Source organism: Vidua macroura, chromosome 4, assembly GCF_024509145.1.
Source record: "Vidua macroura isolate BioBank_ID:100142 chromosome 4, ASM2450914v1, whole genome shotgun sequence".
Classification (NCBI taxonomy): domain Eukaryota; kingdom Metazoa; phylum Chordata; class Aves; order Passeriformes; family Viduidae; genus Vidua; species Vidua macroura.
The window spans coordinates 1741808-1769418 of NC_071574.1; the positions used below are offsets into that span (position 1 = coordinate 1741808).

General features: G+C 42.2%; 1 protein-coding gene across 11 annotated transcripts in view; it reads right to left on the bottom strand.

The window, feature by feature from the left end:
* The window catches only part of ANK2 (ankyrin 2), a 260831-nt gene that overhangs the window by 177332 nt on the left and 55888 nt on the right, over positions 1-27611 (bottom strand). For 10 of the 11 annotated variants that reach the window (XM_053975110.1, XM_053975108.1, XM_053975088.1 and 7 more), the window contains exon 1: positions 12762-12842. The exons of the other annotated variant lie outside the window; for it this stretch is intronic. In XM_053975110.1, the coding sequence (XP_053831085.1) occupies positions 12762-12842 (81 nt within the window). Of the gene's footprint in view, positions 1-12761; positions 12843-27611 lie in introns of those variants that run through there. 11 annotated transcript variants of the gene reach the window in all.

Below are 27611 nucleotides of genomic sequence, written 5' to 3' on the forward strand. Positions count from 1 at the left end.
ACCTTGAGAGCTCCAACACAGAAATACAAAAAATCAGTGAAGCCGAGACAGAATTAGATATATTTCAAAGTATCTACTCATTAAACACCAAAAGAACTAAAATACCGTGCTGCTTTATAGCCTTCCACTTTTTTAAAGCAGCAGTCTAAATTAATTCCAATGCTATTTGCCCTCTTTGGCATACCCTCAAATAAAACAACACCTGACTTAATTAAGCACAATTGAACACATATTGCTTATTGTGGAGGAGCTGAAACTCCTGTCACCAGTGCCAGGAAGACACAAGAGTCTGGCGCTCCTAGACTGAAAAGTTTTCTGAAAATGCACTACACAAACTATTGAGGGTTCGTTTCTTTATATTCTAAACCAAAATGAGATCTTGTTCCAAGAAGACAAGGTGTGGGAATGCAGCCCTTCTGCTAAAGACTGGGAAGGTGGCAGGGAAGCTGCTCTCATTAATCTTGGCTGTGCCCAGGCTGCCACTGCCTGCTGTCACACCCCCTCTCAGGGAGCCCAGCACCTGCACAGGGGTGACAAAGCCAGTGGCATAAGGACAGGAGCTTGAATAAACTCTGAACAAAATGCTTGGCTGGCAGCCCAGGCCAGTGAGATAGAGGTTTTTGGCATATTCTGTAAAAATATCAAAAGAAGAAATGAAGGAAAGGGGTGATAAAAAACATTTTCAAAATTATATCTGTACAATAAAGAGATGCTGATAAAACCCTGTATTTTTAGAATCAAAACACAATTCTTTTTCTCAAAGTTATTCCTTTTTGGCTTTCCAATTACTTTCCCTAAAACCTTTCCATAATGTTCTGAGAGTCTCCATTTTATTTCACTGCAACTATATTATGTGCCAGCAATCCAGTTGTGGAACCCCTGCAATTAATAAGTTCCCAAAGGCTACGGAAACATTTCTTGATTTAGAACAGCTGAAGAAATGCTTCTTTATTTGAGCAGACAGATACATGGAAGGCATTTAACGACCTAAGAAAAAAATCCACTGAGCACTGCATGAAGTGACAGTGGCTGGAGTGGACAAAGGGCTTCAGCAACCATTTGAACCTTTAAGACCAAACCTAAAGATTAAGATCAACTTTAACAGAGGCTGAATGAGATCAATGTAAAGAAAATATGTTTCTTTCACCTCTCTCCTGAAATCTTTTGTAATACAAAAAATAATTAAAACAGAATAAACCCCTTATAATCCCTGCTGTTATTTGTAAGGGTTTTCTGCACCTGGGATTTTGTTTGTAGTCCTCCTGTATCAGCAAGTCAGTGGGCAGCTCTGGAGTTCATCCTCTCCACACTCATTTCATGCTAACAACTGCCTCCTGCATTGCCCTCCCCACTGGTCTCAACCACAACCAAAATGAGATTGAAATTCTGGACACAAAAAACATGTGACAGTAAGTAAATCTTAACTATAGTCCCTGTCAGCACATGCATCCAATGACATCATCCTTACCCCTCGACATGACTCCTGCACTGCGAGAAATCTGTCACAAGTGCCACTGTTCCCAACAATCTCACATTTAATCTACCCTCCCTGCTGTCCTTGGAGCACTGGATGTGCCACATCTGAGCTCATCCTCAAGACTGCACTGCCTGCACAGCAAAGCTCTGAGGAAGGCTCCCAGCACTGCAAAACAGTGCAACAGCCTGGGTGAGGTCACCTTCCAAACGAGTGGCAGCAGCCCCTCCAACCAGCCACACCCTGTGGGCTTTGTCTGATCTAACAGGGCACTGCCAGAGTGTTCAGATTCAAGCACAATAAAGAGGAACTTCACTTTGTATTTTACAAACAACGATGCAAACTGATTTGCAAAAAACTCATCCTGATTTCCAACAGTACTGGGAGACTTGTAGGAAACCAGAGAAACAGAACTCTGAAGGTTAGAAAAAATAATTAAAAAAAAAAAAAATCAGCGAAAATAACTCTCTCCAGAAGAAACTCTTGTAATGCCACCTGGAATAATCCACCTATACATTTCACCACCTCGAGGCAGTATGTGATATACTTACCCAATCCTTAGTGCTGAGATATACCAGGTCAGAGCTGAGAACTGCCTTTAGAATTTAAAAGTGAATTGAAATGTTTCAGGAAGAGAAGAAGCTGCATGTTTCCACAGGTATCTGCTGGATTTTATGGCACGCTCTTGGACACAGACTGATAGCATAACATGTTTTCCACAAACACCAATATAGACTAATGGCCGTCATTACTACAACAATAAAACCAGCCACTAATTTTATTAGGTAACGAGGACAAATTTTCCAGAGAAGGATTAAACACCTGGACACAGAATTTATCAATCTAAGCTCTGAGTATATTGAAAATCAGTCCTAATTCAGCTATTCATGTAGCCATAAATGTCAAAGTAAACAAGAAAATATTCAATTTGTTCCAGATGGTATGACTTTCAAAGCCATTAAAAAGCAGTCAAAATTACTGAAGTTCATAGAATCCTTCAATGAAGTTCAGCAAGCTTTGACTCAGGCTCTAAAAATGAGCTGTGGGTTTCATTTGAACACAGCTAAGGTAAGGGTCCACTTTCCATGGCACACCCAACCTGAATGAGTTCCTGAACACTTGGAATAATCCCTCAGAAAAGACTTTGGGCTCAGGAGGTCTTTGGGTGAAAAGTAAAGGGCAGGAAGAGCACAGAGAAGAGTCGGGGTTTAAAAAAAGAAGGGATCTGAGGAATAAAGGCCCCTGGAGATGGTCCCCAAGAGTAGGAGAGATGCAGAAGAGCTGAGGATCGCTGGATCCTCAGCCTTGTTTTGGCGCTTGCACCTGAGGCTGCCCCAGGCAAACCACTGCAAAGTAACTGCCTGCAGTGATACCAATTTTCTCCCGTAAAGCACATCAGCTGCAATAATGAAAAATGCTGGTTGAGAAAATGAGTTCATATTAATACCACCACCATCAGAATGGCAGCCCAATCTCACTTGCTCAAACCAAGCACTACAGCAATGTAAATCACACTCTCATTTCATGTTCCTGCAAATTACATTTTAGACATTTTCAAAAAAAAAAAAAAAAAGCACTAAATAATTACCTGCTTTTCAAGCTGTACCAATAAAGGAGTTTTATAAGTACATAATAGGGAAAAAATATCTCCCTGATGATCTAGTCAAGCACTGAAACCCTCACCAAAAAATCAGCCTCACCTCTACGCTCCCAGCTGCTCATTTCCACCCCTTCCCAACCTGTGTCCTGCACAGGGCAGAAGAGGGGAGCTCAAGCCCAGATCAATTTCTTACTCTTTTTCCCAGGAAGAACATTCACCTGGTGGCAGCATCGCCTCACCCCATTTGTCTAACTGTGGCCTCAGGCTTGGAGCACTGAGACCCAAACCCATAACCTGATCACCTTTAGAAATTACTGCTAAACACAATTACAAATGCCACAGCTGCATTATGGCCTTTGGAGGCTTTTAAGAATGGAATCTGAGGTATTCAGTCTCCTTTGTATTAGCTAGAGCTTTTCTTTTGGGGAGATCAGCTACATCCATTTTCCCAGAAAGTTTCAGTAAAAGCTTAACTGTTTGTTCCCTCCTTTGAGAAAAACAAAATAAAATAAAATTTGTCATCACATTAATCTTCTCAAGAGGACAGATAGGAGAAGACAAAAGAAAAGAAGGCCCCAGTTCAAATGTGGCTTCCCATGTGAATCATCCCTTAACTATGGGCTCCAGCATCAACATCCAACACATGAAGCTTCCCTTACTCCAACTCATACTAAACCAGTTTGTAGCTGTATCTTCAGCACTTTGATTACATCCAAAAGGTCAATTTCTTTAACTGCATTTACCATTTTCATTCAATAATTGTTTGGCTTGAGTTTGTTTGTTTTTTTTTTTTACTGCATCTGGTTTCCATTTAGCTGAAACTACAATGCGCAAAAAAGATTTCCAGGTGGACTTTTTTCCTCAATGACTGAGAGAAATTGGAATACCATATACAGAAGTGCTGTCTAAGTGCAATCCAGACCATATTATTTCTGTTCAGAGGTATTACCTGGTCTTTACACTGATTTCTAGGAAAGGCATGCTGTACATCACTATCCTAATTGCTGTCAGGAATGGGCCACACCCATAAACTCCTTCTGCAAAGAAGCAATCTTGAATCTTAAAGTGTACATTAGTGCATAATGAGTTCCTGGCAGCTGTTTTCTAACTGAAAGCCATCGCCTGCTGCTTCTGTTGGGGATGTGGCTGTGAAAAAAGCAGTTCTGCTGACGAGCAGGGGGGAGAGAGGCATTTGTGAACACACAGCATCACGTATAATTAACCACAAGCCTGTGCACACTTACACCTCCAAACACAACTGCAGTGGCTGCAAGCTCTGCAAGGGCCATGGCTTCCTTGGGAAACACCTCCTGCACTACTGCAAGAGATTATTAGAAGTGAATGCAACAACAAAAGCCTGGCTTGTCTTTCACGGGGGGTACACAAAGTACAGGAAGGAATATTCACACCTTTCCCCCTCAACCATTACCTGTCACAGCACAAGTCGCAGTTGAGACAGCCACGATACACAGAATATCACCAGACAATTCCAGAAAGCTTCAGGCATCTGCCCATACAGAGAACCACCAGGCCACCTCAGAAGGCTGCAAGCATCTGCCCCTCCTGTTCCTCTGCCCAACCTTTTACAGCCTCCTGTTCATGCGCTGCACCTGGGTGCCCTCTGCTCCCTTTGGTGATTGGTCAGTGCACACCTGGGCACTCCCTGCCTCGTTACCTTCAATGCTGCTCACCTGCTTGGCACAGCTGTAGCCCATTGGGGATGAGGCTCCAGCCCCACTCCCAATTACCACAGACTGTGTGCCTACAGTTACCAAAGAAAATGACCCTACACTTGACCCATTTAACTTGTATTTCACACCAAATAAGAGGCTAACAGCAGATCCAAGGGCTGAGTGGGAGGCTGTGATCTCTAACCAGGGCAGTGACCTTTAGACAAGGCACAGAACACATTCCCATCTTTCCCTTCCCCTTGTTTTCATGAGTGCTGCAGTCATGGTTCTGCCTTCACCCTGGGCAAAGCAGTTAAAAGCACAAATGGAAATGCCAGCTCATAAAGCGCCTTTCTTCAGTGTTTCAAAGCTAATGAGCATGAATCACAGATTGATTGGAAAATCTGTGCCCATTCCAGAGCTTCTGTTTCTGATCTTCACCCCTCTCTGCTGTGTCAGAGGTGTACAGCAACAAGAGCTCAGCTCCTCGGCTGAGGCAGCTGGCAGGGCCCCACTGACCGTACCAAACCCACGCTGACATCCAGTACAGACTGGAGCCCACTGTGCTCCGTTGCCATGCTCTGGAAAAAAACACAAACAGGCTGGGACACGGCACCACACCACACCCCCAAGCGTGCACACACACATCCCAGGGCCTCCTCCTGGTGTTTATGCCCATTCATTCACTTTCTGATTAGATCATACCCATGTCCCCACCAGCACAGGCAGACGAGGTTTCTAATGGCTCAGGGCATGAATAAGTGCCACTGTTTCTTGACCTTTGTACATTGACATCTGCTCTCCGATACTGAAAGCTGCCAGATGGATTAAATGTCTAAAATGTTTTAAAAAGAAGGACTAGAAGAGTCTTCTGATCACAGGAAAGCGGCACAATTTTTAATACGGGAAGAGACAGACAAGGTTTAGAATTGTTAACCTATAGAAGGGTGTAAACTGTTTATAAACACCAGCTCCCACTTCCATCCACATACTACAAAACTATCACCAATGTTCTTTGCTGCCTCCACTAGGCTGACACACACTTCAAACCCTGCCTTATCAAGGAACCCTAGGAGTGGAGCAACCAGCAGATTTAACTGATCATGAAGCTGTACTGCTGCAGGAATCTGTGCATTCCTGGTGCCAATTGAAATCCATACACTCTGCTTGCTGAGACCCAGTACTACAGTGTAATATAAATGCATGGCAGCCAAGCCTGAATGAAACAAATAAAAGCAACCAACCCCTTCTGAACCACTCAGCTTGTGGCAGAAACCTATACGCTGTTTAACCTAGAAAATCATTTCCAACTGCAATTACTGCCATTTACTCTATCCTTTCCTTCAGAGCTGATCCTACTCCCCAGAGAGCACTTCATTCATGAGCTAAATTGGTGGGTGTGGGTGTGAGCTAAACCCAGAGAAAACACAAGTAGGTTACAAAATTGTGTACCTGCTTGTAACCCAAGTGCAGCCAGCTGGAAGGAGCACAGAAGAGGTGAGATAACAAGGGTTGGTATCTACCTTTTCTCTCCCTAAACTGCTGCATGCCTAAGAAACATTTTTATTTCAAGAAGGCTTGAGGAAGACAAACCAATTTCCAAAGTGACTTGCAAAGCCCGAAAGGATACACTGCCTTTTTTTGTGTAAAAGGTAGAGATGTAATACTACATTTTCCATCCTCCAAATTCCTATTAAAAATAGAGAAAGATTAATTTGACAGTTACATGTCCTTTCAACTATGATTTTTTTAATCAAAACTGACCTGAAGTAATTCACTGTCTCTCTCATGCAATTTTAGCAACTGCTCTGAGGAAGCCTTAAATGTTTGTCCATCTCCATCTACTTTTTAAATATTTTTCCCCTCCTATGTTTGGTGCCAGAGAACAATGAAATGAAGTGGAAATAAATGAGAAAATGAAAAGCTGCTAGGATCCCATTGAATGAATAACAGTACTGCAAATTTCTACTGAAAACAGAAATACTGGATTATTCCTACACAGTGGAGGCATAATGACAGGAAGTTCAAATTTTCAGCTCAGCAATTTCTGTCACCAAGACAAAAGAAGCCTACTTAATCAGCTAGGAAAGATTCTGAAATAATTAATTCCTGAAAATAAATGAGAATGGAAAAGCCTCTGGCCATCTTAGTATTTTTTTGGCCTCCCTCTGTTCCTTGCATTTCAGAGCTCCAGGGCTCCCAGTGTCTAACCTAAATATCTACGTGCTGCATATGTCAGTCTCAATTTGTAGAGTGAAAAAACGTCCCTTGCCAGAGATGTCATCCAAAGCATCAACACAGCATGGCCAGTGCAGGCAGGGACACAGCACCACAAAACCACGGCAGCTCTGACAGGGACGGGCAGGTAAGAGAAGGGGATGCCGCGAGGGCAGGGAGGCAGAGGGTACCCATGGCTGCCTCCAGCACGGCCCCAGTGTCCCCAGAGAGGCAGGGCAGGCGGCTTCAAGCCCAGCTCAGCCCCTGTGACCACAGGAACGCGTGACACGGCTGCGAGATGCGCGAGCACGATACAATATGTGCAATACTTGACGGCCCCAGGCACCCCGCAGGGAGAAAGGGAAGCTGGCTGGGAAAGAAGGGACTTGGCTTCTCTGACTCACTTGATGTTTGCCAAACATTGGTGAAAATGAGCAAGAACTGAGAATGATAAATTGGGAGCCTGGAATGTGCAGCAGGCGGATGCAGGCTCAACCAGCCACACCATTCCCTGTTAACAGTCACCACGGATCCAGACCATTTCCTCCTTGTTATCTTCACAGATTTAATCTGTGAAACGCAGCACTGGCACAAATCTGCTAATACACTACAACAACTCCATCCCTTTGCAGATTCCCATTACTCTGTTACAAAAACAAGAACATTTTTAAAACAATATATATATTACCTTTAAAGGCCACAATTAACGAATTTAACCTTCCAAGTAGTTGTGTTGGACCTAAGACTTGTTCATTGCTCATTGCATCGATACTGTAGTGCACAGTAATGGCTGAAGTGACCCTGTTGCACTGGAACACAGAGACCTAGAAAAGCCAGGCTCAGCCATGGGGCCCAGACCATGTGCACTCTCTGTCTTACACACTTAATGATGCTAAAAAAAACCCACAAAACCACAAAATGCTCTAGTTCAGATGCAATACACATCATTATTTTCCCTGTCTTGTTGCTCTAAGTAAATGGAAATTATTTCTCCAGAGTGTCACTCACCATGGAGCTGTTGTGATGGGAGCACAGAGAGTGTTTGCTGATGCAACCGAGGACACAGAGGTGGGACATTCTATCCCATAGTGGGAGAAATACACATCATTTTGGGGTTGTTACCATCACACATAGCAACTAGAGCTAAATACAGCAAAGCATTTGCAGCTACAGTATTAGTTTTACACCTGGCACAAAATGTGCTGGAAGACTCGTGATAGGAATAAAAGGCAAAGGGAACAAGCAAATCCTGATTTCAGTAACGCAAGAATAGCAGTGGAGTTGCATCAGACTCACAGTAGTGCAAACCATGTTAAAGCACAGGGCAGCCATTTAGGAATACAACTGGTTTGACCCTTAACACTCTTAACAAACCTGTCCATGACTTAAAAACAAGTTTATCTTTTTCCTCTATGTATTCTCTTCTTTACAGAGCAAATTCTAACACCATGTATGTGCCTGTTTACTTTAATGTAAATTGGATTATAGCTCCTTTAAAAGCAAAGCAGTTCCAGTTCTCTCCCACAGCTGAAAGAAGAATAAGACCTTCCAGCCTTACAGCAGCTGTGTTACCAGTAAAATTAGCAATATTGAGCACCAGTGAGTTGGGTTAACTTGAAACTACTGCTTTTCCTTTGTGACAAAGTCTTTTAGATATTTACTGCTGAAAGAAAGAAAAGCCTGTGGTTTTTCCATTAGCTCTTCTCTGCCTGTTCAATTTACTGCTTATTGACTGCAGAAAAATCTTCTTTCTTCTAAAGCTAGAGGATGTGATCTCTCTCAGTGGCACACTCTGGTTTCATGCTGGTTGGATCACCAAAAAGCACAGCCAAGAGCAGCTGCCACAGCTATTTTTCTGTCACCAGTAATCACAGCAGAGTGGGGCAAAGAGCAGTAACTAGAGAAGGCGTGGTGGGACCTGGCAAGCATGGAATGAGGGCAATTCAGGCAAACACCACCCAGAGGACTGGAACTGCTCTCTTACCAGTCCCCACACCAATTTCAGGAGGGATGGTCACTGGTTCAAACCCTTCTTTTGATGGCTTTCAATTGTCCACTAAATTTGGGAGTCGCAAGAGTGAAATAACTAGGTAAACAAGCATTTTAAAATACTTAAGTAGCCACATTTACCACCAATTCAAGTGCTGTGTAATATTATTATAACACTGTGAATGACACAGAGGAAAGCGCAGAAACATGGGAGCAAGGGGAACCTCCTCGAAGGAGTTGAATCCAGTCCAGTGATACGTTAGAGAAATCATTTCTCATACATAATTAAGTTTCTCTTGGCTTTTTATCTGATTAAACCTATTAGAAGGCTGCAGAGGAGCCTCATTTCTTTTTCCCCTCAGGTTGTCTTTGCTTGAGCACACTAAAGCCAAGCTCCTCTGGATTCTTTATAGGACAGGCTCACTTTTCTGGCAATACCTCTCTGCATGTTTTGTGTACATTGGGATTCTTGTTCTTGAACTCAAGTGACCAACATGACACTCATATGCCAAAATGAGTCTCAATTACCTTATGCATGGAATAAAAAGTCTTAAGTAACTGAAATTAAAAGGATTAGCTTGTACACTGTAACAACTCCATTAGCAAGCATACAGCTTCCACTGGAAGTACTCCACATAATGCAACCAATTCTATTTAAAAAAGGAGATTATGCTAAGGTTAGAAAAGGAAGTCTCATTTTTGGTCCTTTAAATCAACATTACAACTTCCTCCAAGTCTTTTCGACTATGGGTCTAATTCCAAGATTTTAATTTTTCTTAAAGAATGAGCAATACAAGTAACAAGACTGGAATTCTGCAACAAGCCAAGATGGATTATTTCTGCATTGATCCATCAACAGTGTGCTTTATGAAGAACCTGTAAGTTTAGGAAGAACTTGTGGCTCCTAGAGGCCCCTTTGCCATCAGTGCTTTCAGTACTAGCTATAGGAACATGCTTCCTTTTTCACATGATGACCAACAGCAGTTGGTTTTCATCTGAAACACTCTAGAATGAAAAAACCATCAAGTACTAAATTACTCAAGTACTCAAGTAATTTAGTACTTGAGCCCTTTGCAACAGACTTGGCAAAAGACAGAAGGAAAGCACTAATATATTCCAAATTCCAGATCACTCGCTGCATTACCCCTTCAATACCAATCTCCATAAAGTTACACCAACCGCAGAACGAGTTCTGTCCACGACTGTGTCCTCTGCTCTCCAATACTAGAGCTGAGTGAATACAGACTTTTAGTCCAGGAACACAAATTTGATCACATCCCAGTTATCACGGGGGTAAAATACCACAGGAAAACTGGACACAACCCTACCATTGGATTTAACCAACCTTTTAAGGCAGCCCACTTACTCACAAGAGCACACAAAGCCACGATCATTACCATGAGGATGAAATTTGGCTCTGCACAGGTAGCAATTTTCCCCATTCTAAGAAAATTCTGATTTTTCCCATCCTGTATGAGGACAAAACTGAAGCCTTCTTATTTTAAAGCGTGCACACATAAAAAAAAAAAAAAAAAAAAAAAAAGAAAAAAAAAAAAAAAAAAAGGGGCACAGCTGAAAATTAGAGAAAGTCATACTTGGCTTCCTGGCTAGGACACCCTCCTAGAATACAGAAGATCCAGCCAAAGCTGTATCTGAGAAGAGCCGCTCTCTGTCTCTCCCAATACATAGATCAAACTCATCTAGCTCAATTAATATTTAATTATCCACACAAAAGGGATCAGCTTCCGCAGAACAGATAGAGGGCATATTGGCTGGTGCAATGCAGCTTTGTTCAGCAAAAGTAGTTCAGGACCTGAAAACAGGCTACATTATTTGGGATTTTGGAGCTCTTGCACATGGCACTTTTGTCTCTCTTCCCAAAATAAATTGTGCCTACCCCATCAAAACACAGAGGAATTCAACCTGGAATTCTTGCACTCTTGGCTGTTCCAGGGTCTATCTACGTCATCAAGAAAGTTACCAATTTTGAGGTTTTCAGAAAATAATTTGTAGAATTTCAAAAGAAATACCAAAGGCAGCGGTATTACCTCATGAAATCACTAAGGGTGAAGATTGGTGAGAGCTTATCTAAAACCAGACCCACCAACACCTAGTGCATCCAAACTCAGGGATTAACAATATTTTTGCTTAATATTTGTCAACTGAAAATGCCCCATTAACATTTTCTAGTTGTAAAAGAAGATACCCAAGCATTTATTATGCTTTTGAAAAATGAAGATGAATCAGCTGTTGGAAGACTCTGAATATGGAAACTCAATGTAAGAGATGCTTTCCAAGCATTCATTTGGCAGTTGTTGGAACCTTGAAAGGCTGTGGGCTACTTGGAAAACAATGGGGAAAAAAGAAAGCACAAACACAGATATTAAAAAATAAGCAATCCAAACACTCACTTTGACTCCTTAGACCTTCAAAACCTCTCTCCTAATATGATATTGTTTCCAGATAACTCAACAGTCCAATTAAAACGTTGGCTGTGCACTTCATCTTTTGACTCTTGCTTCCTTACATAGATTTCCATACCCCCACAAATATACTTTTCAATTTCAGAGGTGAGTCAAAGTAGATATCCTCTTTCCTACTAGATTCTGCTTAAATATAAGGCCAAGATGCTATATAAAATCTCCCACTGTGTGGGGATCCAGGCAATATTCCAAACACAATGGGGTGGGGTGAGGGTGTTTTTGTTCAAATTCTCGCTTAGACTGGATTCCCTCATTCCCTTATGGTAACAGGTACAGAATCTTCCCTCTGTAATAAAAAGGGGCCTAACAGTGTCACCTATTGCAAAAGAGCTTTTCCTCACCAGGTCCAACCCAACACAGAAGTCCCCAAACACATGTCTGCGTGTTATTACAATCTGTAACAATTTGTCTTGCTCATGTACAGTGTTGGTTAAAATGCAAATTCTATGCAAAATGAGGGACTGAAAAATTCATCAGTGTATGCTGTGTATGGATTAAATAATAATTCTTCATCCTGTAAGCAGTCCCCCACATTTCAGTGTGGTAACTCAGGTTATAGCAATTGACATAAAAGAAGGGGAGGGGAAAATAAGGGTAAACCCGTTTATGTCATAATTATGCAGCACCACAGACATCTCTCCTCCTAAAGGGGAGAGAAAGCCCAAACAGAAATAAATAGCTGCCTGCAATTAAAGCCATAAAGCCATTAAAAAGAGATTACCTCAAGTGTGGGGTTGAAGCAGCAGACATGGCAAGCTATACCTTGAAAATCAACCGTTTGTGACAGAGACTGGACACACAGAGAAAGTACCCTGAGAACTGGGTGTGGCTGGACGAATTCACATTTTTACCCAGGTATTTGTCACTAGCATCACCAAATTACCGCGGATGGTACAACAGCCAGCAATGGAACTCTCTATGACTGTTTACAATATGACCTTAAGAAACATCTCCATGAATAAGGAAAATAAACCAAAGGTTTATAAAGCGGCACCTCTCTGTCTCGAAGGAAAAGGGATGTGTGGCAGCACAGGAGCCAATACCACCTTCTGTCAAAACAAACCACCCGCTCTCTTAAAGGGCAGCCGAGGGAAACCTGCGCCGAGCAGCATCCACCGCCGAACGACACCAACTTCAACAGAACAAAAAACACAGAAAACCGCCTCGGCTCAGCCACCCGCCTCGGTTATCGCAACGCTATCGATTCCGCATAGAAACAGATGGGGAGAGACCCCTGCTCGCGGAAGCAGGGCGGGAGCATCCCCCCGGGGCTCCACGACTCCCAGGCACCGCTCCCCGCCCGGCTCCGCTGCCGGTCCCGCTCCCACCTTCTTGGGTCTCTTCCTCCGCTGGCTGCCGCCGTTGCACTTCTCGCCGCCGTCGCTCTTCTGGGCCGCCTCCTCGTTCATCCTAGCGAGCGGCACTGCCGGCGCCGTGCCGTGCCATGCAGGCTCCGCGCCCAGCCCCAGCCGAGGGTGGCACCGCCGGGGCAGGGCCGGGGGCGGGCACAGCGACAGCGGCAGCGTTGCCGTGGTGGCGGCGGCGGGGCGGGGACGGGCGGGGACGGCGCGCCCGGGCAGGGGGTGATGCTCCGGGAGAGAAACGCTGCTGGAATCACCGAGTGGCTGGGGTTGGAGAAGGCTCTCAAAGCTCATCTCCTAGTTCCAGCCCCCTGCCATGGGCAGGGACACCCCTTCACTAGATTAGGACTGTCTGCCCCGTCTGGCCTTGGACGCTTCCAGGGATGGGGCAGCCCTGCGGCACGAGATGCTGCTCACACACCTTCCTTGTCCCCAAACCCATTCACGTGAGCGAGGTATTTGGCCACAGCTGTAACATCCAAGAGACGATTCACTGTCACTACCAGAGCAGACAATGGCAGCATGATTGGCACGGCACACAAGGCGTTAGTTTGTACTATTAAAATAAATCACCTCCTCCTTGGGCTGGAAGAACCAGCAACATTCACATGTAAATGTATTCTCCCATTTCTTCTGATGAATGCTTTAAAAAGAAAAAAAAAATTACACTGTCCCACTTCCAACTGAAAAAAACCAGCCAAGTAACTCACCCTCTTTCTCAAACAGCAGCTAAGGCTGGGGAACAAAAGAAAAAACTCCCTTTAACTGCTTAGTCAGCAGAGGAGAGGCTGGAGAAAGTGGAAAGGACCCAGTGAGGCATGAATTCACTCTCCCACAATCGCGCTGTCTGCAAACACAACGAACATCTGCAGCACAACAACAATGCGAGCAGTGTAACAACCTCAAAATCTTTTCTTTTCATTACTTTGAGAGCGACTTCTTTGTTACTGCGAGCAGTAGTAAATTCTAGACTAAAATGAGAAAACTCATGTAGAAGTAAGGGGAGCTACAGATCTTGAAGAAGGCGGGTGCTATACAACACTGCATCTGTTATGCCATAATTAGAGCTGCAATCACAGTCACAGCAAGGATTTTGGGGAAGACATACAACAGTCATTTGTTATCAGTGTCAGACATCAACGGAACTCATTTGGGGAACCTGTGGAGATGCAGCTATTCTTTTAATTTACAAACACAGATGCTGGTTTTAAAGAGAGAGGTCATCTCCCATTTTTCATTTTAGTCACATTTTGCACAAATTCATCCCCCTGTCCAGCCCTTTCTTGTACCAAACTATGCCATTTACACTCTTTGCCTGACATTTATTTATTCCCAATAAGTGAATCTTGGGTTAAGCACCTTGTTGAGGTACGTGGTGATTATGTATTGTGTGTTTTCTTCTTACAATGTTTCTTGCACTATTAAAAAAAATTAAACCACTGATATTTCTGAGTAGAAAGATGAAGTGAACTTCAATCATGCATGATGGTTGGTTCTGAAAACCCAGAGATCACTTGATATTGCAGTGATGTAAAGGGGATGAAAAATAAACTATCTCGCTCTGCCAAATCCATCACTTGTTCCTCTGTCCCTAGAGACGGGCCTTTTTATTATATTTTTATTTCTATATTTACTTTCAGTCTTCAAGCTGAAAAAAACAAGGAAACAGAATTGCCAGAGACATCCATGATAGCCAGGAAATAAGCAGATTTTCCCGAGAGACTTAAATGATGGAAGGCTTGATGCCTGGTGAAGGAAGAATTCTCTGGGAGTCACTGTGAGGAGCAAAAGGGCAGCACTCTGGGGAGGCAGCCAGTGCTAAGTGCAGGCTGGAAGCTGTGAGGGAGGAGTGAGACAGAAAGACACACTTTGAGGATTTCCGATTTCCATCCACCTTTCTCACCTGACCTTTCCATTTCTTCTATCAGTGCATGGGAGCTGCACTGTCACACAACTCCCTGGCGAATCAAGGGTACAGCGTGACAGTGCCCACAAACAAAACACTGGAAAAGCCTGTGGTGACAAGTAATCCAGATACAAATCCACCCCAAATTCACAGGTTCAAGTTTGCTGAAGGATGACAACCTCATTAACCTGAACTGCTCTTAGCTCCTCTCTCCAAATCGTGGGCATTCACCTTTGGCAGTGCAGCTTTAGGTGTAGTCAAAGAAAACAAACACTCTTGCTCAGTAACAGCACATCAGTACTCTTCATTTCCCACAATCCCAGAAATCCAGCACAAAACCAAACCAGCCTAACTTAACCAGCCAGGGAGTCACAGCTGGTGTCAACTGACAACAGGCCTAATAACAGCACAAAATCAGCTCTAAGAACCACGCAAACTGCCTCAGAAATGCCCAAACAGCCAAGCAAGACTTAAATAGTCAGAAATGCTGAAGGCATTCATACTCATTTAAAGCAGTTAGGAAAAAAAATATAGCATGAGTATTCCATTCCCTGCACAAAATTTATTAGCTAAACAAAAAAAAAAAAGTAGACATAAACTTCTAACACAGGGAAATACACAACGTATTTTTTAACTCGTTTGACATAGGGCTGTAGTCACATACCTGATCAGCCCTCAACAGTTTATAAAGGGGATATCAGATCTCTAAACCGTATCCATGAACCCACAGAACCAGGAGCAAGGGCTGGTTCTGTTTTATGATAGGACAGTCCCCATGAATGAGGGTTTAGGTGAGCAGGTGGATTAGAGTGTGGAGACTTCCCACAGATATATCCCATCAGTTATGCTGTTTCCAGGCCGTATTCATTACACCTAAGCCCAGCTGCTTAGCTCACCTTAATCCACCCCACATCTGCACCCCAGTCTCATGTAGCAGTCCGTCAGGTTAACAACACACAATTACCTCCCTTCAGACAGCTTCCATCAAGGGGATTTCACCCTGGCTTAAATTTACTTTACCAAGCTGAAAAGAAATGATGCAGAGGTGTGGAGCAGCTCCCTCAAAGTCCTTGAGCAGCGTGCTGGCAGTTCTCTCTGAAGCACTGCCAGAAGCTTCCTGCAGTACACCAGCATTCAGGGCAGCGGTACCACAGGGATCCCTTGAACTCGCTACATGCGGTCAGTCAGAGGGGCTCCCTTGCCCAGTTTTGCTCAGGTATTTTCCAGACCCTCGCTCCCAAACTCATTCTGATTGTCACGTAAACCCAAGGCAAAGGAGAGTGTCCCTGCTAGAGCTGCTGGCAGATGGCTCCAGCCTGCACCAAGCAGTGTGATGGTGCAGCTGGGTCACTGCTACTGTGCAAGATAGCAGGCTTATCACTACCTCAGGCATGTCTACACCATCAGGCTGACACAGGATTTCCCAGAGTCATTCCCTATTTCAGCATTCCAGGTGGCTTCTGCAATTTAAAATGTAATCCTACAAGACCAGCTCCATTCCTGCTGAATTTAACAGCAGCAGATCCATTAAGATGCTTGTTATAACAGACAGAATTTACACAATGAAAATTAGAACTTTATATTCTAGTTGAACCACATACTCTTTCTACATCCAGACCTTACTTCATATTCTGCACCTGTACTACCTATAGATTAAAAAAAAAATTGAAACAATGTTGTCAGCAAGTCACAACACTCCCACACTCACATTTTGGAAACTGAAGACCGGGAGTATCTTATTAATCTGTCAAATACAAACGGGAGAGAGTAAAGACCAAGACAGGCTCTTCTCAGTGGTACCCAGCAACAGGCACAAATTGAAATGCAAGTAAAGAAACACTTCAAAAGTAAAGAAACCTATTACCTAGCTAGACTAGGAATTCTTAATCCTTAGAGATACTCAACCCTTTACGTGGCATGGCCCTGAGCAACATGCCCTGGCTGACCCTGATCCAAGACAAGGATCGGACCGTAGTCTCCAGAGACCCATCTCCACTTGGCCTGTCCTGAAAGCAAACCCTCTGCATTTGTCACATAACAGTAGCTGTTAAAAGCATTAAAATAGTCAGCTATTCCAGCTGAGTAATTGCAGATACTGTCATTGTTAAAAAGGTGACACCTATATTCTCTCAGTCGCTTCAATGCTTATAATAAAACCCCCTCTAAATACCACATGTGGTAAGTGCTCTGTGTCTACTCAGCACTAGACCACAGACAATCATGTGGGATTTTATCGACCCACCACTGCAGGAGTTTCTGCTGGTTACCTTGAGCTGAACCTCAGCTGCCATCTGGCCCACCCTGATAAGAAAGCAACAACAGAGCAAAGCACAGGAGGGTGAAAAATCTGCCTATGGTTTACCACCGAGTCATTAAACTGAGCTGTAATAGCAAAGAGATAAGCTATGCATCTATTTAGTTATATTTAAAAATCTGAAGAATTATTTTTCTGATGATGAAGTAAAATAAAGCATTTTTACACACTGTTACGTAAGTGCTCCCTATTTATTTCCTCTTCGATATATAAAGGGCACAAACACAAATTACTAATAAGCAGATTCCTCCAACCACATTATAGCTTTCCATTAAAAATCACAGAATTCTTACAGACCAGCTTGTTCCAACCCCCCTGTCTTGGGCAGAGACACCTTCCACTATTCCAGGTTGCTCCAAGCCCCATCCAACCTGGCCTTGGACATTTCCAGGGATGGTGCAACCACAGCTTCTCCAGGCAACCTCCTGAGCCAGAGTCCCAGCACCCTCGGAAGGAACAATGTCTTACTAATACCCAATGTAACCCTGCACTCTGTCAGTTTGAAACCATTCTCCCTCATCCTTGTCCTTGAAGAAAAATTGTTTAAGAAGTACTGGAATGCTACAGAGTTTGAATCTAAAACACAAAACAAGGTGATGTTTCTTTAATCTGTGTTTCTGTTACACAGCCACGATTGACTTGGTATTTAATCATCTCAGGACAGCAGGAGAGCCAAAAAATAGGCAGCCAAATTCCAAGAAATATATCTGATACGTCCCTCCATTGTTTTAACAAACCACATTTGAAAAGGAAAACCAGTAAGAATACAATAAATGAGGAATCCCAGCTCCATTTTACTCCTTATTTCTGAGGAAAATAGCTCCTCAGAACTCTTCAGTTCAGCACCTGTGCCCTGGACAGCAGGAGGAGCTGAGCCCCTTTTCCTGTGCCAGGCTGGAGAGGGTCTCTGGGGATGGAGCCCCAACACCTGCACAGCACAAACACCCGATATCACTGGTTCCCACACAGCACAAGGAGAGCAAATATTTCTGTGGCATATACACTTGGTGACTCATTTCCTCAGAGGAGTATCTGTTGCTGGTAGCAACCTCAAAACAAAGAGGATGTCTCTGCATCCTTGTGTAAAGAACAATAGGTAGTAGTACCCTGTCATCATCAGTCACGTCTGACACAGTTGACAATGTACAGTCATACTGGAAGTGTGGATTACAGAAAAGGTTCTTCTTTCAAAGGTAAATATTACCAAATCATGAAAATTTAACATCTGAGTTTGATACTGTTAACTACTTGTATATGTGTTTGAAATATATATATTTAATCACTTGGCTCTATTCCTTGTTGCTTCTGTCCTCTAGAAAAGCATCATTCCATGAAAGCAGCAAGGAACTATCAATATTTAATATGTTTTAGTGAGATTCGCAAAAGCCTTTAAACACTGATGTAAGTCAAGTCTGCAGTGCCCTAGGCTGAAAGGAATCAGAGGCTACCTATCCAAATAGCCAATAAAAAATTAAGTAATGCAGAATGCAAATTTGACATTATTTTCTTTCCAGAAAGTGTCCTCTATTTCTTTACTCATTACCAAAGCCAAGCCACTACATCCACTAGACACAGGGAGTAAATGTGAAAAGAAAAAATTAACCGTAAAACAATGAGTAATTTTAATGAAACACTACATTACCTCAACATTAACACCTCTGAGTTGCTGGGATTCTACCGTACTTCCGCATTAAAATTATCAGCCAAGTTCTGCAGGTTGCCTGCCTAGCTCAGAGTGCTCCACAGAACACATCCACAGCAATCAGTGCTACACAAACCAATAGTCAAAATATAGATATAAAACGCGCCGGACCAGGAAGAAGAAATTCCTGCCCTCAGTTGTGGCGTGCTGTAGATCAAACAAATTAAAATCCATGAACCGAACGCGCCATTTTCTGCCCAGTGGGAGCTGCAAATTGATCGTTTGCGTTATCCATCCATCTGGGAGCCAGGATTGTGGGGACGTGACCTCACGGAACACCTCTGGTGAGAAGACATCAAACTTGGGCAAGAGAAAAGGCTCTTAAGCCCCCTGCAGTTATCATGCTGGTCACATGCTCCGTGGCGATTGCTATAGTAACCAGACACTTGCCAGGGAGACTTTCTAGCGCAAAGCATTCTTCTCTTATGCCTTCAATTATTTTTCTTCTGATAACTGTTAATTTATATTTTATTTTGGAGTAAAGGAATTGACATTTTTTCTTGTGTTCATCTGGCAAGGAAAAGACTACCAGAAATGAAATCTGAAATCAGTTATAATAGAAAGGAAATTTAGAATAGAGCTTTGTGTCACGGGTTGATAAAATACAGCATTTGTATTATTTAGCATAGACAAACTGCAATAGAAAAGTATCACATTTTCAGCAGAATGTAACAAAATTTTTTTTTTTTTTTTTTTTTTTTGCCAAATACTCAAAAGAGCCTCTAAGGTTGCCATTACTATATGGGTGGCTGTTAGTTATGATTGCTATATAGAACCTTCCCTCGCTAGGACCCATTTTCCTGTTAAATATTCTGATCAAATTTCCATCTTTTTAATTTAAGGTTTTTGATACTGTCTCAAGACAAATTTGAAATGTTCATCTGAAAGACTTGAGCTATTAAAGGCTTTATAGCCACACATTTTTGTTAAAAAAACACAAAGAGGGTAACAGGATTGCCAACACTATTGGCAAGAAGAAGAACCAGGACTGAATCTGGGAATGGTACTGGTGGCACAGGAACAGCACAGAAATTACTCTGGAGGTTGAAAAAGGGGAGATGGACAGAAGAGTCAGTGCTTCCTAAAGCTAACATTCTCTAAAAGCAGGGAGGAAAAGCTCAACATATGGTTGCCTACTGTTCCAGAAGCAAGGAAAACTAACTGGCAAAGGCACCCATGTGACTTTAGTTCTACTATATTGATGGTTTATATACTCTAATCCTATAATTTCGTATCTGTTACTTCACCAGAGCCATCTGGCTCTCAGGGCCGAGACGGCCACACCGAGGGATCCACAGGAGATTCAGAGCAAAGGCATCTGTTGCTTGATTTGCAGATAGATTTGCAGATAGAAATTGGCATACGTGGTGTAGGACAAGGAACGGGACATTGTCTTCACAGCCAGAGCAACCCATCAGCACGGCAGATAACAGCACCCATGCTGCTCCATCTGTCCCCTCCTCATGCTTCATACAAGACAGGTGCTTAAAAACAAGCTGTTCACACAAAGTTTCTCATTTTGTGGATGCTCCTCATCCACCTTGTGATCTTCTCCTCCAAGGGCTAAAAAGGCTCAGGGATAATCACAGTCAAAAGGACAGTTTCGACCTGGGATCAAGTGAGATTAAATACACCAACTTGAAAAAAAAAAAAAAAAAAAAAATCCCAATTTCTTCAACTAAGGGTCCAAACACTCAAAACATCTGAGTATTTATCTCCCTGTCTTTCAGCATTCCATCACTGAACAGGAATAATTGTGTCTCTTCACCTAACAGAAACATAATGAAAATGAATTAATTATTTTCCACACACTGGATAGGACTTTGATGATCACGATAGATGAGCCCCAGGGATTAATAATTCTGTCTTCAAAGGGATGTTTAAACAACACATTCTAAATAAGGCCTGGGGCCACAAATTGAGCAACGAGTGGGAAACAAGCTGTGGAGTAGCTGTTCATTAAATGTGTATCATTAGTTTGTTCATCAAATGCAGCAGGACCTGTGGAAAAAGCATTAGGGGCATGTGTAATTGAAGCCTGTATGGTGATGTTGGGACATGACTGGGTCAAACAGAGGCTGCAAAAGCCTCTCCATTAACTCCTTCCAGTGCAGTTCTGAAGTGTGTGTGTACAAGTGTATATATACACAATGAGTAAGGACTCAGATATGAGATAGGATGAGAGAGTGAGATTTCCTGATTTGACAGCCCCTGCCATTTCAGTGATCTCATCTCTTAGGTATCAAATGTCAAACCCATCATTAGGACGTTGTTCAAAACAGGAAAGGGCTTGCAAGAATTACTTCAGAAGCAAAAGAAAAGGTTAATTAACTGAAAATATATATTCCACAGGCAAGACAAATCACAAGCTCTTCTAACTTAATCCACCACTGATACCAGCTCCTTTGGCTGTTAGCAAGCATCACCAGAGCCAATCCCTGACACTCCAGGAGCTGCTCTGAAGCTGTCCTGTCCAACTGCCCCATACACCAACCCCACAGGGACATAGCCAAGTGCATCTCACCACAAACTGATTTTGTGAAGGCCAGAGAGGAGGACGAGCACAGAACACAGCAGCAGTTGGAGTCCACCCGCAAGACAAGGAAATGATTCACACAGTGGCCACTTAGAGCACAGAGCTCTGCGCAGCGGTGGGGACCTTCTGCTAAGTCATGATCTCTTAGAAGATTCTACTGCTCTTCACAAGATTTTATTTTCAATTATTATTATTACTACTGTTATGTGACAGATTCCTTCAAGCTGTTCCACAGTCCTGTTTCTTCAGGCCCAAGGAGGAATCACAAAGTACTGCGACCTTGAACGATACTTGCCCCCTCAAAAGCTTCAAATTCTATGCCTCGCTATACTGGCATCTCCCTGCACCCCATTTTTTCCTGCCACAATGTTCCATTTTGAAGTGTCATAGTTAAATATCTGGGACAGTTTCTTGCCTTGAGTGAAAAAACACTTCCTCCAACTTCCAGAGAAAAACTGCATGTCTATATATTTAGCAACAAAAACTGGAGTAATGTTTAACAAAGAATTTGTTCTTCTCTTACTGTAAAAGAACACTTTGGCTCGTCAAGCTGACATTCTTCTACTGAAAACCCATCTTGTTAGAAAATATTCTCTTTGGAACAGTACCAATATGTACTTAATGAAATACACATTTTAAAAATAGGAGGTGCTTCCTTTTTATTTTCACTCACAGGTATTGTAGTTTGTAAAAAATATTTTTAAAATAACAACTTTCACAATATCAGAATAAAAAAAAAATGAGTTCTAAGATGTTCTCTTTGTGTTCAAATAAGTCACTCAGTGCACAGAGCTGTTTAGGTCCTTGGTGCTGGACTGAAGACAAGCTCAGGCCCAGGATGTGCTGGGATTTTCTATGGATGTGCCTTGGTCATCCAAGGTCAACAAGAGATCCCTCCCAGTCCTGAGGCTGCTCTGAGCTACTCTGGCAAATGACACAGGGGAAATTGAGTTTCAGATGACCCTTTTGCTCTGTCCTCAGCCAAGCACCAAGCTCAGTGATCTTTTAATTCAGTGGTGCATTTAATCACATTTAAGTGCTTTTATGTATCATGATGATCTTAAAATGCATGCTGGAGGGGATAATTATAAAATAGCCTCCCACAGCAGCCTGTAAGTTTATCTGTCCTGCAAATTCCAGTGTCAAACAATGGCATGTCATTTCTCTGTAGTTTTTTACCTTGATTGAATCATCTTTAAGCCATAAATGTTTTTAGGTCAGAATTCTTGAACAGCATGAAACAAACGCTGTTCCTGCTTTCCAAGTTGCACCGGACAGGCAGAACTTACTCAAGATATATAACAACTTACAAGTAAATTATACTTAATAATCAAACCAATGATGAGTCCTAAATAAAAACATCAGCTTAACATCAGAACATGCTGCCCAGTAGTGAGCTCCATTGTGGAAACACACTGGAAGAGACCATATTTTATAGCTGACACTTCCTCCAACAAAAATTACTGCATATGCCAGCCTGACTCTCTCAGATTCACCTTAAGAAGGTGACACTACTCCTACCATGGGGCAATTAACACTCCCACGGTGATTAACAGGATGAATCATTCTAATAAAAGCAAAAACCACCCAATTTTTCAAGGGAAATGGCTACACTGTCTATTCTGCTTTCATGCAGGTCCTTCCTTCACACACCGTACTGCAAACAGCCCCGGCACATCTGATCTTAGAATCACTTTGCTTTTTATAGTACCTTAAGCCAAAGCACATAAAGCGATGAATGCCTTCATTTTTAACTCCTTGTCTCAATAGGAAACTCTGACAATGAAGAGCAAGGACCATTGTTTATTCCAGAGTCAAGCCTGGGGGTGGTATGGGCTGCCTGGCTTTGGCTCCGGACACTGCTGTCTCCCACCACGCACAGCAACCAGGGATGATTTTCACATCATCTTCCTCAATAAATGCTCTCCCCAAAAGCTGTGTTGGTGTCATTGCATCCCCCACACTTCAGATAACCTCACTTACTCTGTCTGATCATTTCAGCTACTGGAGAAATCTTCACCTTCTTGTGTAAAACAGGAAGGGGGATCAGAGGGAAGAGAGACACCTGCACTGCACACCAGGAGCTCACTTCAGTTTAAAAAATAATAATAATAATTTTAAAAAGAACACAAATACAGTGCTGGAGAAATGTTCATCTGCCAAGCTCTGGAAGATGAAGGTCATCTAGAAGACATGTACATGATGTAGGATAAATATGCCCATAATGAAAATGTTCACAATAGCTGTGGTTTGAGACACCTGCTCTGGGAAATGGAGGAACAGAGCACAAACCTGAGTTGGTTCTCAGACAGTAGGGTTGAAATCTTTCCAGAAGTTATTGGTTATGTGATGACAACCCTTTCACTTCACGGTGGCAACAACAAAACAGACCTGGAGAAAAAAATGCTATCCAAATATTTTTCCAAACACACTTTTGGTTTGCTGAGCCCACCGTTCATCCAAAAAGAGTTCATTTTCTCACAAAAGCATTTTTCTGCTGACACCTACATTAGCTCAAGAGCAGGGAAGGTGTCCTCCCCTCTCCTATTTTTCTTCATCATTTTTCAATTTTTTTTTTTTTTGCTTCTAAACCATTTGCTAAACTTACTGCATTATAAATAGCATTCAAATAAAGAAAAAAATCCACATTTTTGGGTAACATATACTATTTATCACCAAAAATACTTTGGTAAATAGCTAATGTCTTTGTCAATTATAAAAAAACTTCTAGAGCATCTTTATCTTGTGAAGTATTGTCAACTTTTCTTTAAACACAGCCTTGGGGTAGCAACTATCTTGCCACATTTCTGACGGTATTAGAGCAGAGTGAAGAGTCCAACTTGGAAAGTCACTAGAAATAAAATCTGGGAAAGAACAAGGCCACCTGAGGAGCCTCACGGCACAGGGACAGTTCTGCTGCAGCCACAAGAACCTCTGCTTCACTTGACCTTGAGACACAAGAAAGGAAGATTCTGGGTTCAGTCCAAGCACAACAGGAGTTTTTCTACTGGTGCAAAGAAGCGAAGAAAATGGAGAGGAAAGCAAATAAACCCAAAGACAGCTCCACCCTCATCCATAATTGATAAGACATCATGAAGGTGGTGAAATAAATGAACTGAACCCAACTTCAGAGCGGATCCAGAAAACTCTGTACAAAAATGTTTTATCTATAAACTGTAGGTTATAAATACACTGTTTCCAGATCAGCAATTAACATACGCGATTATCTGGGGAAAAACCTGAAATGTTTGAGTCGAACAAAAGGAGGACACAACAGGTAGCAAATATATTTGGATTATAATATTACAGAGTAGCTCTCACTGAAAAAGGCAGTATACATTTAGTATATATTTTGCTGCATTTTTATAACAGAGATGTATTAATAATGGCTTCTTTCCTTTCTGCAGTAAAGTCAGGATTCTTAATGAGCACAAATGGAGTACAGAGTGGCCTGAGCATTTCTGTCCTGGAAAACCAGCTATAATAGCACAGAATTCTGAAACCCAGTCTGATTTAAAACATCAGAGCTACTAGAACACTTAGGAAATTGGTTATTTGTAACTCTGTGTAACTGCAATTACGAATTTTCATTCTGGAAACACAGGCAAGATTTCCACATGCAGAATAGTAAGAAAAGATAAACAAAACATTTTATGCAAAATAAATGGATACCTTGTCCTGCAAAGACTTGAAAATATTTCCTGTTGCCAGCAAAAATACTCATAAAATTTGGAATGTGAAACAACAGCTGGGAACAGTTAGTTACAGGAGAACCAGTCTGGTTTGCAGCTATTTCAGAAATCAATGCACAGAGTGGCAACCATAGGTTTTCATTTCCTTTTTGATAAGCCTTTCATAGGGAGAAAATTCAGCAGTATTTTTCCCTGCCATACTTTGAAACCTACTATGAATTTCATAAGCTCAGATTTGAAGGGTCTAAAGCAGACTTGAAAGCACAATAGTCAAAACAACCTGGAAACCCCCGTGCAAGGGATGAAAAGGACCCCTAGTCATGTGGGAGCATAAAAACAACCAGGGAGCACCAGGCTTGGCCCACAGTCACAGTGCTCACTCCAGGCATGCTTTTACTGACTGGCTTCTTGGTTCCAGCAGAGAGTCAGAACCACGTTGTTCATCTGCCAGATGAATTTCTTCGTGCAGCAGATGTACATCTTGTCTCACAGGGCTTTTTCGCTCTTTGTTTCCACAAACACATCCTTGCTTTTTACTGCACAGGATGAGAATCAAAATCTGGTACAAGAAAAGGACTTTCAATTCCACAAAAACAAGTACATAGCAAACAAACTGCATCGGCTGTCAAAAGATAGGTTTGCTTCCTACCAGAGAGGACAAACATTACTCAGATGTGTATGCCCGCAACTGTTTTCAGATTCTCAACACAGAGGTAGAGAATTGTATTTGAAATATGAAGAAATTAAAAAGGCTAATGTCAAATATGCAGACTTTGTTCCAGCAGAAAAGCATTCATTAATTTCTCGCTTGATAATGAGTTTTTGTTCCTTCCCTGCAGTATTTGTAATGTTAGAAAAACACTCTGTGTTTTGATAACGTTTGAGAAACACAAAAAGTCAATTTTGTAACTCTATCTAGTTTTCAGTTTTAATGGAAATATTTGCACTGCTGACATTGGCACGAAACCTAGGTAACATGTCTGAATGGAATAAAGGCTATGGTGAAAAATGGTGAAAAGCAACTGGTAAACACAATTTCTCAGTACAGAATTGGGATTATTTTACTTTTAAAACATAAAACCAGCTTGGGTTTTAACACATATGACTGCATTATTCCAGCTGCACATTACCATCAAGAAAAACCCAATAATTTCACATAAGGCTTCTAATACAGAAGTAAAAGTGCTCACTTTACAAAGTGTATATCAAGTTCAACAAAACTAAACAATGCCTTGGCTTTTATTGCCTCTTTTTCAGCAATCCCTACAGCTCAGTGCAGTCCGTTGAATCAACCATAGGTGAGGGCAAACTCTTCACTTTTGTATTCTTGGCCAATTTCAAAAGTTATACGACTTATTTAAAGTGAAGTCAAGGACTGACGTTCAACACAAGAGGAAAATTAAACTTCAAGTCCTTTCACTAAGGAGAAGGATCCTAAATACAGATAAAATTATTACCATTACATATTTTTATCTCATGTTACTACACAGAGTTTAACCACATCAAAGACTGAGATATAAATTGCTGTTATTAGAGGCCTGGAATGAACTCACACAAAAAACACTGACAGGTCAGTTCTCCTATATCCAGCTCTGTATTCTAACAGGATCTCCTCCCTCCAGAGCTGCTTTCTGTTGTTGTTCTCTCCGATCAATAGCACTTCAGAACATAAACCAGATCTGTCTCCCTGCCCACAGCTGCAAAGGTCAAGCTGATCATAAGATCAGTGTTTTAAGGAAGAACGGATCCAGGGATTTTGACATTCAGGAAAAGGAGGGAACTCCTGAAAGAAAACCCACTTGCAGCAGGCCTGGGTCCACTGAAAGCAGAGAAAAGCCTGAGGTCTGCTGAGGCTCTGGACAATCATGGTTCACACTGACATGCAGAGACTCAGAAGGGTGAGCCTAGAACTGGTGTTGTTCTCCAGCACATTTCCATGAGCACCATACATTTTGAAAACACGGACTCCAGAAAAGTGTGGGAAGCTCAAGCCAAACAAATTCTTTCAGAGAAAGGGCCATAGAGGCCAGGATTTCTGCAGAGACAAACAACAAAGTTTAGTTCTCTCAAGAAGATGGAAAACTGCCTTGGTATTTCCTTGCTACCATATAGTATCCTGTTCCTATACAGTTGTATAGATGTCTGTTGCAATCCCTCCCTTGGTTTGTAATTTCAAGTGTTTTGACTTTAATCTAGCTCCTCCTGTCCCACATACAATTTTTTCCATCCCATTTTCCCCCTACAAATTCTTCCCCCCATTCTATTCTCTTGTGTTTTCTGTTCACAATTCCCCTTTTAGCTAAATTGCACCCAAATATATATATATATACATGTATGTTCGCATGTGTATGTTTATTAATAATAACACACTGTGAGTGTTTACCAAGCCTCCTGCAATTTGTTTGTTCTAGGCCTTCTGTTGCCTTGTGTATGAATCATCCATTTAGGCAGGAAATTCTTCAGGAAAAGGAGTGCTTGTTGTTCCAAATCCATACAGTGCCTAGTACATACAGCCCCATTCTTATTTATTATAATAACTGCACCAGTGCTTTTGGTGTCCTCACTTCTAGAATGCTGGATGCTTGCTTTGTGTGCCTTCACTTCCCTAACAAACCCTTAAGAGAAAAACTACGGCACGAATAGCACGTGTGACGCAGCAAAGCTTTG